The following is a 15,043-nucleotide window of genomic DNA, read 5'->3' as shown; positions in this document are numbered from 1 at the left end:
CAATCCTCAGCACCACATAAAAATGGATAAATAAAATACAGATATTATGTCCATCTATAACTTTAAAAAATTTTAAAAAGGGCATGCAAGTTAAAATTTATAAATTATTTCCAGAATTTTCCATTTAACATTTTTAGACCACAATTGCCTACAGGTAAATGAAACCACAGAACATAAAACTGCAAATAATGAAGGAATACTATATAGTAAGGGAATCTGCCAAAGTTCCATTGATCACTGGTACACTCATCTACATGCTGTATGGACCAACACAAATGGAACCACAAGACACTAGTTTTCAAATATTTTTATTTTGAATACATATACTTAATGTCAGATGAACCAGTATCTTTGGGGGTCCTTTAGTCACACGACCATTCTATAATTTTAAAATGAAACCTTTACTTACAGAGATAAATAACTACTATCAAAATTTTATATTGGCTTTTAAGTAAACCTTTAATTTTTAATACATTATTTTATAATGAGACATCATTAACATTTTAATATAATTTCAATATAATACTGAGTAATTATCTTTGGAATTTATCTTTCCCATTATTTTCCTTACTAAATGAGATTAAAATCTCTTAGTTAAGAGAAAATTTAGATTAAATCACTAAATAAAGAAACATTTTAAATGCTCATAAAATTATTTTGAATTATAAACAAATAGGTAGGCATAGTTAACTTAGGACTGAAAAAAGTAAAAAAGACAATTTTGATATCTCTTACCTGAGATTCTAAATCAAAGTATTAAGAATGATAAACCATAAAAAATGGTACAATTTTAAAGCTTAGAAGTATACAGAATATCAATAAAGACCATAAAAGTATTTGATATTTAATTACGTCTCAACCTTTATTACTTAATAAACAGTTCTGTATACGGCTTTCAATTACTTTTTATTAATTGCTTCCAAAAACCGTAACAGGTGCAGGAATAGATTAATAATATCCATGTAGAGGCTGATGGCAGCTAATACATACTCTTCAGGTGACAGTTTATGCATCAGTGAGTGTGTGTCATAGATGATGAATCCACAGAAAAGAAGGGCTCCTACAGCAGCCAAGACCAACTCCACTGTCTCACTATAAAAAAAAATCTATAGGCAAGAGATTAAAGAAATATATTTGAGAATGGTAGTAACAGTACTTTAGTTACTTCTCCTAATGATCTATTATTAATACATATTATGTTATACAATTTCAAATACAAATGTTAAAAGCAGAAAGAGGCAAGGCAAGTCGAGCTTGCTTCTGTATGATGGAAAGATGGATGTATGAATGAATATCTGTTCATTCTTCCTTTCAATTAAATTACCGACTATGAATAGCAGCATTCAAATACAAGTTATTTTAATATGTATTTCTTTTTCAGAATTAAATGTGCTACTTGGAGGTTGTTAGTTATTAAGTGAGAGCCTTTTTCTATGTAATTTAACTCATTTACCCATTCATAATATAACATAAGGCCTTGATTATTAAATGAGATTATTCCATAATCATTCTATATACAAATGTTCCAGATAATTACAACTAAGTGTCATCTAAGAGTAACTCCTCCAATTTTTTGAGGTTATTTCTATTGTCATTGCCGGAATTATGTTTCAGGTTAACTATTCTAAAAACAACTTACCTTCAAGAATCCTGCCAAGCATAAAATCCACAAAACAGCAAAAAGCCTATAAAAAGAAAGTTTTAATAATTTAGAGTTCCTTGAAAAAAAAACAAAAACTGTAAACCCATTCCACATTTTTTTCTTTATTTATTTTTGGTACCAGGGATTGAACCTGGGGTGCTCAACCACTGAGCCACATCCCCAGCCCTTTGTTATATTTTATTTTTATTTTATATTTTATTTATTATATTTTATTTTGAGACAGGGTCTTGCTAAGTTGCTTAGGGCCTTGTTAAGTTACTGAGGCTGGCTTTGAACTCTAGCTCCTCCTGTCTCATCCTCCCAAGCAGCTGGGACTACAGGTGTGTGCCATGATGCCTGGCTCCATTCCACATTTTCTGAAATTCATACAGATTTGTGAAAAGAAATTAAAGCATAGGAATTCATAAATAACAAATGAAAATAATACCCATTTTATTTTTTAAAAACTGTTATTGAAAGTATAGCTATCCAACAATTTTATGATATACAAAACTAGTTAAGAGTATTATTTTTCAAGTTTTCAATTTTAGCACAAGGAAAATATTGACATAGGCAGGAACCATTAGAAGTATTTTCATTGAGATTTATAAAAAGTTTTAGTTTATTCATATACACAAATAATAATAAAGATAATTGCATTTTAAAACCAAATAATAATAGCAAGTTATTCTGTGAACATGCATACATATTAAAGTTCACAATGTACTTTTTATTTTATTTTTATGTATTAGGGAACATAACTTATACAGACAAATCTGCCACTTCTATAACTTTATGAGTTATCGTTCACATTATATACATAAAATATGTGACAAAGAACATCTAAGAAGTCTATCTTTTGGTATCAATATGTTGCTTCAGGCATAAGAAATTACACAAGCCTCCCTCCTTAAATAAAACCAGGAAAAATATAAGAAACAAGAGATTTCACACAATGAACAACAACCAGCACAGGACAATCATTCCATAGGAATAAAAATTAGGGAAACAGAAATTTATAATTGTCCCAGCTAGAGAATTTTTAGGTCACAATGTCAGGTCAGGAACCCTATGGAACCTTTTAGTCTTCTCAAGTTGAAGAGACAAGAAATTAGAGGTTTGGGTGGTCAAGGTGGCTAGAATATGCCAAAAAAAAAAAAAAAACAGGGACCAAAGAGCTGTACCGAAAGAAAGAGTAATCTCTGGTGATATGTATTGTAAGGTTCCACTAGAATCTTTAGCTGGATACTGATCAATACATGCATGTGAAGACTGGACCAAAGCTGTGGAAAAATGCACCAAAGAGAGGCAGGAAGAACAATCCTTCGAGCTCACATAGGGGTAGGATAGTTTGTATTCATATCAAGCAGGGTACAAAGATCTCCTAAATCATAGGGGATTGAATACTCTTCAGAAATGTACTATGTTGGAAATGGGCCAAATTATTTCTAAAACTAAAAGCTGTTTCCTGTCTAACAGAGTCTCAGGAGATTCAGACAGTTTCCAAGGAATTTAACTTTGTTCTACATCCTGCAAGACAAAATATTTAAGGTGATACAAAAAAAGTTGCCACATGTAGTTCTAAGATTCAATTCCTTTTGTGACAAGATTCTATAGGATAATAAGTGACGATAAATAAATAAAAATGATGTTGCAAAACCCATTATAGTTCTAAGTCAATATATAAAGCACTGTTACCATTATCTGCTGCTACCATATATTCACACATTTCAAATATACTTCTTTAGTCCCTACTAACTCCCATAAACAGGTAGGGATGAATAGCCTATACACCTTTTTGAATAAAATCTTTTTGCTCAATCTTTGTATCCCCTTTTGGCACTTAGCCTCCACAACCATTTTTTTAAGTTTTTTAAAAATGTATTTCTTGGGCTGGGGTGGTGGCTTAGCAGTAGAGCGCTCGCCTAGCACATGCGAGACGCTGGGTTCGATCCTCAGCACCACATAAAAATAAATATAAGGTACTGTGTCCAACTACAACTAAAAAAAATTTTAAAAAATATATATATATATTTCTTAGCTGGGTGCAGTGGTACATGCCTATAATACCAGCAGCTCAGGAGGCTGAGGCAGGAGGATCCTGAGTTCAAAGCTAGCCTCAGCAAAAGTGAGACCCTAAACAACTCAATGAGACCCTGTCTCTAAATAAAATACAAAATAGGGCTGGGGATGTGGCTCAGTGGTCACGTGCCTCTGAGTTAAATCCATGGTACCAAAAATAAATAAATAAATAAATAAAATATTTCTTAGTTGTAGATGGACAAAATACCTTTATTTTTTCTTTATTTATTTTTATGTGGTGCTGAGGATTAAAACAAGTGCCTCATCTGCACCAGGCAAGCACTCCACCACTGAGCCACAACTGCAGCCCCCCTCCACAACCATTTTGATTTTGATACTTCGCAAAAATTAGTGCCATTAAATTTTGTCTAAAATGCAATAAAATGCCACTCCAAAAATATGGTCAATATTATGATTTTTCTAGATAATTATTACATAGCAATATCCCATAGTGGATGGCAATAAAAGCACGTCAGTAGAGAATCAGGCTATCCTCAAGCCATAGTAAAGTGTTCAAGTGTTTTAAATATGACACTATTGAACTTGCATTTTGGAATTATCACCTAGTTACTTTATGGAAAATAGACTAGAAATTGGTAAGACTGGAGATAGCAAGGATGGTTACAGTAACACCGGTAAGAAACAACTTTGAAAGGGTTCTTTTCCCAGTATTATAGCAAACAAGGCTATTTAGACCAATTATGACACCATCCTCCATCTCCTCAAAAACTACTGAAGTGATGAATTAAAAAGAAACCAAAAAAAAAAGAAAAACTTCTTAACAAGTATCAAATAACTGACAAAATGGAAGGGAATTATCAAGCCACAATCTAGATAAAAGTAGAAATCCAAAGAAGTAATCATGGTACCACAGCTGGATTTACCTAAAGTGAATAACCTTAATGTCAGGGCAACCATGTATCAATCACCTCCCCATCCCCACGGAGAGACTATAAGGAAAGTTATCAATGCATAAAGCAAGGAAAAGGCAGAGGGATCATTCCTAAGTAATTGATATCCAAGCTATCCCTTTACAGATTTCTAGTTCAAATTCACAACACCTGAATGGTTGGGAAAATATTGTGAACCATGAATTTAGTTTTAAGTGGACTCAATCTAGTAATTTTCTAGATGCCAGGTAGCAGGAAACCCAAAATATTATGGAAAAAATGCACCAGCAGTGTAGGGCTTAAAGAAATTCAACATAAATTTTTAAAAATATATTTTTTTAGATGTTGATGAACCTTTATTTTATTCATTTATTTATATGTGGTGCTGAGAATCAAACCCAGTGCCTCCCACATGTTATGCAAGCACTCTACCACTCAGTCACATCCCCAGCCCTCAACATAATTTTTAAGGACAATTACCTAGTAAAAACCTAACACACAAGAAAAAAAAATAGGGGAGGGGAGGGGGATAGTAGGGGATAGGAAAGGTAGCAGAATACAACAGTCACTAATATGGCATTATGTAAAAATGTGGATGTGTAACCGATGTGATTCTGCAATTTGTATTTGGGGTAAAAATGGGAGTTCATAACCCACTTGAATCAAATGTATGAAAGATGATATGTCATGAGCTTTGTAATGTTTTGAACAATCAATAAAAAAAAAAAGAAAAGAAAATATAAAAATGATCAGAAATAGCAGCCAGCTGTACACAGACTTCATAAGTGTTTGGTCTTAGACTGATACATGATAATTTTAACATCGGTTGTATCAATAAAGATTCATTTATTATGAAAAAGCTGAAATACAAGGGAAATTGTTTACTAGGAATTCAGGAGAGATACTAGAATGAATTGGAGGGAGAGGTGCAGTTGGGAGATGGGGATGGAAAGAGAACACAGAGCAAAGCTTTCTTCATGTATACCACAAAATATAAATGAAACATCTTCCCAAAAGAAGGAAAAGAAAATACTGTCTCTCCCTAAACCAAACTTGATTCTAATAAAACTACTTAGGCAAATTGCATGACTATACTTTATCCCAACAAGGATTTCTGATAATCTGGTCTACCAGGAAACAAAAGGGAAGAGGAAAGAAAGTTTTGCAAGAGTAGACTTTTGTAAATATTTAGTATTGTTAATAGGAGAAAGAACAGAAAATGGTTGAGTGACTGTGTGGGAACAGGCCACTGTGAGCTGAGAAGTGTCTATACTTCTTACCAGATGAGGGCAACACACTACTATTATTCTAATATAAAGAATCATTACATATATTTATTTGTTTCAGGAAAGATACAAGTTAATCTAGATAGATCAAAAAGGTTTTAAAGTTCTTGGAGACAACTGTTCTGCCTTTGCCAAAGATGTGGATGGTCTTGGTAACATTTATGCCAAAACAAAGACTGAAATAATTTTAGTAAATTCCACACTATTCATATAGCACATAAGTATAGCTTCTCTGGAAAACCAATCTACGTTTTTGTTTTTGTTTTTTTTTAAATTCACTTCCTTTCACTATAAAAGGGAAGAAAATGACTCAAAGCCACTTTCCATTTCCTTGAATGCTCTGGGAAAGTAGGGCCTAGTCCTAGTACTTTATTTACTTAAATTTTAAGGCACAGAAAACTAACAGTATAACACTCTCTCAAAACCACCTATAATATTAAAGACATCTATCTATTATATCCCAAAATATATAACTTACCCTGCTCCAAATTTGCTGAAATCTCTCTTAGATTGTAGAGTATATATGGTTAAACCGAGAAATACTGTAGTAGTCAGTACAAAAGCTTGCAGAATTATATATACATCGTAGAAAGTAACTGTAAAATTAAGAAATTGATTAAAATGTACATAAACATCCTCAATATAAAACTGTTATATTTAAAATAACATTTCATGTTATTTAACAGAAATGTTTCATTTCTCCTATACTACTCACCAATAAAAAAGACTCCTTATTCAGAGATGGACTAGCTAACATTACGTAACATTAATAGATAACAACACTAAAAGTAAGTTATTTTAATATTTCCTTTATGTTGAGAAGCTTCAATTCTACTTATTTTGGTATTTCTTAGCATTTTAATATTCTAATTCTTTTTCAAAAGGTAAACCAAAAATATAAATTCAACAAAAATGATATTAAAAATAGTAATGTCAAAATAGGAAGAGAGAAATATATAAACCATAAAGATTAACAATTTGCCATTATTGAGAGTAATAGTTAATGCCGAACTTTTTTGGTACCCAACGCTAACCATTTAAAAATAATCAGAATTGTTATTAACTCACTGAAATATTTTACTTGAAGCATTTCACAGAGTACATTTGTGTAATGAAACAAATTTGACATTTGGCCTCTGAATTCACTTAATACAAAATATAGAAACAGAAATTACTGCTGTTTCTTGTAGTATCACTTAGTGAATAAAACATGAAGGTACAGCAGTAGACGTGGTTCAATGCAGGCAATTCTTAGGAAGCTAAACTCGTGATGAAAAGCACACAGCTCAAAACAAATGTTCTCAATTCTTCTGAATTTCTTGTAAATTAGGGAAAAGATCAGCCATGGTTGTCTTATTTTTTTTATAAATATGTAAACAGAAATGAAATATTGTTCTTCATTCCTTTAGTTTTCCTTAAACTTTTCCACTTCCTCTAAGCTCTGCTGAACTATGTAAAGTATAAACATTTGATTTTTGCTTATATCTTAGGCAATATTTATCTTATGCCATGTTTTTAAAATACAACATTCCATGCTATTAAACTTTAACCCCAAGTTTTTTTTTACCTGAAAGATTTATCCACATTATAAAAGGTTACTATAACAAAAAGAAGCACAATTATGACTTACCCACAACTGCCACAGTCAGAGCTTCCAACAGTGTCTAAGAAAAAGAAAGTGAAATTAAAAAATGCATGTAAAATATATACCACTTCATGTATATTTTCTAATTTCTAGTAGGTCAATGGGATTCTGTGTGCATGATCTCATTTTTGCTTCAGAGCAGTCTGGTGAAGTATGTGAGACAGTTATCAAGCTCACCATAATGAAAATTATGTGAGAATATTTAAACTCTAAATATGGTTCCATGACCCTCTAAGCCCTAATCAAATTTTTCATATCTGTAATAGTGGAAATAATACAGGAAATTCTGTTTTTCTTACTAAGATAATGAAATATAAATGATACTGCAAATCATATGTTTTATAAAAACCTCAGTATCTAACAAATACAAACATAAAGATAAAATATTTAGGTAGTACTTCGGTGTGTAAGTCTTAAAACTGTCTCTCTCTTCCCTAGTAACATAATTTTTACATGGACACCTGGCTGTTCAGATTTAACATTACATTTTCAGTCTCCCTTGTTGCTAGGCCTGGTTATATAACTATACTGTAGCCAATTTAAGGTGAGTAGAGAAGGATACATTTTCCAGATTGTGCTCTAAAAGAACATAACTTGCTCTTCTCTCTTTTTCTTTTCTTTTTCCTTCCTTCTTTCCTTCTTTTTCTTTTCTTTTCTTTTCTTTTGTAACTGACACTATGTGGATATGGTGGTGAGCTGTCTTATACCATGCAATATGTTAGGAATGCATAAACTGGAACAGGAACCTGGGAGTTGTTAAATAGTCAAAATAGTCATTCAAATTTTTATATAAAAGAGAAACAAACTAAGTTGTTATTATTTTTAACTTTTTAAAAACATTTTTAGTTGTAAATGGACACAATACTTTTATTTTATTTATGGTGCTAAGGATGGAACCCAGTGCCCCAGGCATGTGAGGCAAGCTGAGCCACAACCCCAGTCCTAACCTGTTATTCTGACATTGTTTAAGCCAAGTAACAAGAAGCTGAATCCATATTTAAATAAAAATTGGAGGATATTGAGCCTTGTCCTCTAGCCTCTCTTTCCGCTTATTTATATTATTTTTACTTTGTCTTACATTCTTACTCTAGATAGACTTGTTATCAACCATCGGGTCAACCACATTGCAAAGGCAAAGCCCAAAGTAACAGGAGTGGCTGTATAATCATACTTATGGTAGAAGGATTCCCTGTACTTCATCCTACCTGAAATCAACAAATTATCAGAATCAGAGCAAAAATGGTATTTAAAATTGTACATAGATACGGAGGCAATGAAGCTGCTGCCATATTTTAATGTTGTTGGTATTGCCAGGGAAATGGTGGCAAAGATGATAAAAACATTTTTTTCCTAGGCAATATAATTGTATTACATTCTTGATATTTGTGACGTGATTTTAGGAAAGAAATCCCACACCATATTCAAATATATGAAGGAGATAGAATAATATAAATAGTAGTAGTAAAGATAAAACTAGAAAGATATAATGTCACCCCAAAATAACACCCTCCTTTAAAACACACACACACACACACACACACAGATTTTATAGGACAGGGTAAGATTTGCTTCTTTCTTATTTTGGTGCAACAAGACAGAAACAAAATTGAACAAACAAAAGACCAAAAATCTAGTAGACAGAGGTCACTGAATAATCTGAAGAGATGTATTTTACATATTTCCTTATCAGTGAAACCACTTCTAGTTATGGGCATGTCAAACAGGTTTGGCAATAAGTGAACATTTTTCTTATAAGCATTTGGCTGATGATTTTCAAGGGAGGCCTCTCCACTGGGCAAAAACTTGCCTGTGACTTCTTTCTTCATAGAAATCAGTCCTTGTTAAAATAAACTGTGAAAAGGAAATCCATATGATCCCATTTTTTGGTGCCTCTTTCATCTGTCCTAGCACATAGCTAACTGGGCCAGAAGCTAGAATCTGGCCCATGGACTAGCAATCCAGAATTGTCTAACAATCTACAATGGGACCTGTACCAAAACTAACTATGCCCATCAGGTTCTTTCTCACTCAGGAAACCAAATTCTAGATAATGAAGCAATGGCAGCAGGAGCTAAAGCTGAAAGGTAACTGAACTATGTGTGGGCCAACGATGGTCATGTTAAAATGAAAGACAAAAAAAGAAAACAATGTTTAAGGACAGTTGTGAGAGAGCTGTGACAGGACAAGGGGAAAGGGACCACAAACTGGTACCACTGAATTCCCTACAATAGCATAATTTCTAGAACCTTTCTCTAGTTCCTCTTGTTAAGATCTGATGGGTTTGGATTGGTTCTTAGACTCTTATATTCTTAAAATAAACTCATAGTATCTGAGATAACTTGCGTTTGGACTGATAACCTTACAAACAGAAGAGCTTAAAATTTAAATGAATAACCTCTCTTATAATTGAAATTTCCAAAGTCATGAGCTTTTTCTTCTTATATTAACCCAAATTCATTATCAGAAATCACAACTTTCTTTAGTTCGAAGCACTTTAATCTGATCCATAGCTTTTTCACTATTACTTGAGACTTGTCCTCAAGTCTCTTTTTCTCCTTAATTACATTACCTCTACTTTGTCTTAAAAAGTAGACTCACTCTACCTAGATTTTATCCACTTGATAGACCACATCACAAAGGCAAAGTGAGAATTAATAGCAGTGGCTATTATTTACTACAAATATTCTTATTTTTAGTTTTGGAATGTTTTGAAGTAAATTTTCAAGTTAGAAACCAAAATCATACTGGCGATGAGAAGAAACAAAATAATGTAAAAATATGTTGAGTTTTACCAATCTTACTCAAACTCAAGAGATTTTATAGGCAGTATGGCCATAGCATTACGAATATCCCAGATCTGTCTACAGGTGACAAATGGGGTTTTAATTTCTACCTCTATTTCAACAAACACGACTTGAAGTTAGGTTCTCCTATCTATGAATTTTAAACAAGTTGGTAAAGCACATCATTTGAGGACAATGGTCTTTTAAAAGAATAGAGCAACAATAAAAAGTGACACTGGGGACTGGGACTTTGACTCAGTGGTACAGCGCTCGCCTGGCATGCATGAGTCACTGAGTTCGATCCTCAGCACCACATAAAAATAAAATAAAGGTACTGGATCTACCTGCAACTAAAAAAAGAAAAAGTGATACTGATCAGCTAAAAATAAAGAATTTGATTTAATTTCTATAAAATTAAGGTTCTAATAATAAATACTCCCCCAATCATAAAATATAAAGGTAGAAAGTATCACAGGGATTCTGTTAATATTTTCATTTTATATTTGAGACAAATGAGGTACAGAAAGGTTAAATGCCTTGCCACATGTCACATTAACAGGTAGTTACAAAGCTAGGTCATCTGGTTCCGATTTTTTTTTTTAATATTTATTTTTTAGTTGAAGTTGGACACAATACCTTTATTTTATTTATTTATTTTTACGTGGCACTGAGGATCGAATCCAGGGCCTCAAATGTGCTAGGCAAGCACTCTACTACTAAGTCACAACCCCAGCCCCTGATTTGGTATTTTTTCCATCTTATCCTAGCTAAAAACAACAGCAACAACAACAACAACAACAAAAAAAAACCCACAAATTTTGACAGTGACAAGTGTTTAAAATTCTAAAATCCTACAAAATTACAAGTGATTTCTTATACTACCCTAATTAAAATAAAACTCCATTTTGTTCTGTCATTGTTATGTCTGTTTTTGCATCCAATTAAGTAAATATTTTGAAAACCCTTATTGTTAAAGAAGCAAACATCACCAAAGTACTCACAAATCCAAAAAGCAGGTACAGGTTAAGAGGATGTTTATGTCTGTTTAAGGTTAATGCAAAAATCAAACCCAGAGATCCAAGGGCAAACACCAAAATCAAGGCAGGACTGAAAGACATAATATTACAAAAAGTTTCAAGTTTAAAAAGACCATAAATAGTGTTAGCCAATTTAATAAAATTTATCTGTATATTTTGTCAAAAACAAAACTAATTTTATAGGCGTTTACAGAAAAGAATTGAATTGTGTTTGTATATATCCTTTTGATCATATGTAATGTCTGAAAATGATTTATCCTATTACTTTACCTTTCATGTACAAATGTCCGTATAGACTCAAAAGATAAGAACACTGTAGAGGTCACCGTAGTTAAGAGAACTTGCAGAGAAAGTATGGTGTAGACTTTTCTGAGGAAAGCTAAAAGAGAAAAATATTACACGTGATTATTTTCTTAAGGATTTATAGAGAACTATAAGACCAAATTTCTTTAGAAAAATTGTTTTTACATGCATTCTTTCTTAAATCTTAGAGTTATCACTAACTAAAACTAGTAAAAAAGGAAAAGCCTCCAAAGTAATTAAAAACCCAAAGGGTATATATAATCCTCCCAAAAATGAGCTTAAAAAATTAAATTAACTGGCCAGATTGTGTTTTCATCAAAACAAAAGGAAAATGCCAAATGCCTATTTGTACACAATAGCATACAAAAAAGCAAATGATTAAAAACAGAACAGTTTGACAAAAATGGCTATTTGTCAGCTAATTCTCATCCACTCCTAGTACTTGTGGACCAGTTCTTAGTTACTCTAAAGTAATGGTCCATGTTACTGTTGAATATAATCTGAGAATGCCTAAAAAATGGTTTAAAAAACATGTACTACAAAGCTGAGATACAATACCAATCCTCCTCAAACTCTTCCAAAAAATTGAGGAGAAAACACTTCAAACTCATTCTGTGAGACCAGCATTACTCTGATATCAAAGCCAAAGGTACTACAAGAAAACTATAAAGCAATATGCTTGATAAATATTAATGCAAAAATCCTCAACACAACACTAGCAAACAGGATTCATGAGTACATTAAATGGACTATATGTCATGACCAAATGTGATTTATTCCTGAGATGTTCAATATATGAAAATCTACTGATGTGGTTACAGAATTGTTAGAGTCTGTAAACAAGTCAAAATAACACCTGGCATTTTGCCAGGGGAATGTTAAAGTTCGTAAACAAGTCTGGATGGTGCCTGGCAAAATGTCAGAGGGAGTGGTTTGAGAAGTAACAAAACCGAGCCATTAGGTGTAGAGATTCCTGATTGGTTGACTGATGTATCTAGTTTATGCTAATTAGATAAGCTGTGTGGAATGTATAAATACTGCTCCTGTCCTGCAATAAACGGCTTCCACTCCTGCTGTATCAATCTACACAAGTTGTTCGTCACCCCCCGGTTATTTTGCTGCAGCTGGACTGCGGCACAGAATGATGGGGTGGAAGGGAAACATGATCAACTTAATTTATGCAGAAAAAGCATATGGCAAAAGTTCTACATCCTTTCATGTTGTAAGTACTCAATAAACTAAGTCTTGAAAAACTACCTTTTCACAATAAAGGCCACAGATGAAAAGCCCACGCTAACATCACACATGGTGAAAAACTGCATGTTCTTCCTCTAAGACAGGAATAAGTCAAGGGTGCCTATTTTTGCCACTTCTATTCAACATAGCACTGAAAGTCCCAACCAAAGCAACTGGTCAAGGAAAAGAAATAAAGGCATCCAAAATGGAAAGAAAGAAGTACAATTATGTCTGTTCACATTAATATGAATGTGATCTTACATAAATAAAACTCTAAAAATTTCATAACAAATGAATTAAGCAAGTCGTGAGAGAGAATGTTAACTTGCAGAAGTCATTTGCAACTCTCTACACTCACAGGAGAAAGCTGAAAAGGATATTAAGAAAACAATTCTATTTGGAATTGCATTAACAAGAATAAAACATTTAGAGAAAAACCTAACCAAGAAGACAAACATGAAAAGTATAAAACATTCCTGAAAGAAATTACAAAAGACAAAAAAATAGAAAGATATCCTATGTTCACAGAAGACTTAATATTAAGATATACTATCCAAAACGGTCTAGAGATTTTATGCAATTCCTATCAAAAATTTCCACAGCGTTGTTAGCAGAAACACAAAATTCATCCTAAAATTCACATGGAATCTCAAGGAATCACAAATAGCAAAAAAATATTTAAGGGTTGGGGTTGTAGCTCAGTGGTAGAGCACTTGTTTCACATGTGTAAGGCACTGGGTTTGATCCTTAGCACCACATAAAAATAAAGATATTGTATCCATCTATAACTAAAAAATTTTTTTAAAATAATATTTAAAAAGAACAAACTTTCTCACACTTCTTGATTTCAAAACTCATTACAAAGCTACGGTAATCAAAAGAGCGTGGCATTGGCATACAGACAGACACATAGACCAATGGAATAAAACCTTGTACATATCAAAAAAATCACTCCATGGAAAAAAGATGAAAGTCTCTTTAATAAATGATGCTGGGAAAATTGGATATACACATGCAAAAAGAATGAAGTTGAACCCTTACTTAACACCACATACAAAAATTACCTAAAGATGGATCAAAGACCTAAATGAAATACCTAACACTATTAAAGTCTTAGAAGAAAACAAGGAAAAAATGTCATGCATTGGGCTTGGCAATATGGTTTCTTAACATAACACCAAAGAATACAGGCAACAAAAGGAAACTTAGATTAAAGGACTAGATTAAAAAAAATCTGTATATCAAAGGGCATAATCAATGGAGTTGAAAGGCAACTCACTGAATGGGTTGCAAATCATATATTTGATAAGGGGTTAATATCTAGACTATGTAAAGAAATTCTAGAATTTAACAACAGAAAACAAATAATCTGATTCAAAAATGGACAACATCTAGTAAATAAGAAGACTAGTTATGACTGGGAAAAATAATTGTGAAAGAGGTATCTGATAAAGGGATATTATTCAAACTAAACAAGAACTCTTAAAACCCAACAATAAGAAAACAACCTTACTAAAATATGGATAAAAGACTTGAATAGACACCTCACTAAAGAAAACAGGTAGCAAATAAACATATAAAAAGATGCTCAATATCATGTTACTAGAGAATTTCAAATTAAAGCAATGAGCTACAACTACACCCCTATTAGAATAGCCAAAATCCAAAATACTGACAACATCAAATTCTGGTGAAGATGAAGAATAAGAACGATCATTCATTGCTAATGGGAATGCAAATTGTGGAATATAATTTGGTGCTTTCTTACAAAACTAAATATACTTTGATTCATGTGACCCAGCAATTGTACACCTTGGTATTTACCCACATGAGCTGAAAACATGTTCACACAAGAACCTGCACATGAATTTTACAAAACAGCTTTATTTATAACTGCTTCAAAACTTAGAACCAGTCAAGATGTCCTTCAGAAGGTGAATCAATAAACTGGTATATCTAAACAATGGAATATTCTTCAGAATAAAAAGGAAATGGGGGCTGAGGTTATAGTTCAGTTGGTAGAGCGCTTGCCTAGCATGTGTGAGGTACTGGGTTCAATCCTCAGCATCACATAAAAATAAAATATAGGTATAGTGTCTATCTACCATAATATATATATATATATATATATATATATAT

General features: G+C 32.5%; 1 protein-coding gene across 1 annotated transcript in view; it reads right to left on the bottom strand.

Moving 5' to 3' along the window:
• Nucleotides 1-292: 292 nt before the first annotated feature.
• Tmbim4 (transmembrane BAX inhibitor motif containing 4) overlaps nucleotides 293-15,043 on the bottom strand; it is a 17,286-nt gene continuing 2,535 nt past the window's right edge. The window contains exons 2-7 of the mRNA XM_015483049.2: nucleotides 11,636-11,744; nucleotides 11,330-11,435; nucleotides 7,531-7,564; nucleotides 6,379-6,496; nucleotides 1,640-1,685; nucleotides 293-1,106 (exon numbers count right to left, since the gene is read on the bottom strand). Of these exons, the coding sequence (XP_015338535.1) occupies nucleotides 900-1,106; nucleotides 1,640-1,685; nucleotides 6,379-6,496; nucleotides 7,531-7,564; nucleotides 11,330-11,435; nucleotides 11,636-11,744 (620 nt within the window). The 3' untranslated portion in view covers nucleotides 293-899. The remainder of the gene's footprint in view (nucleotides 1,107-1,639; nucleotides 1,686-6,378; nucleotides 6,497-7,530; nucleotides 7,565-11,329; nucleotides 11,436-11,635; nucleotides 11,745-15,043) is intronic.

This window comes from Marmota marmota, unplaced genomic scaffold (genome assembly GCF_001458135.2).
Source record: "Marmota marmota marmota unplaced genomic scaffold, marMar, whole genome shotgun sequence".
NCBI lineage: Eukaryota > Metazoa > Chordata > Mammalia > Rodentia > Sciuridae > Marmota > Marmota marmota.
Note: the sequence above shows the minus strand (reverse complement) of the source record. Positions and strands in the feature narration are given on the sequence as shown.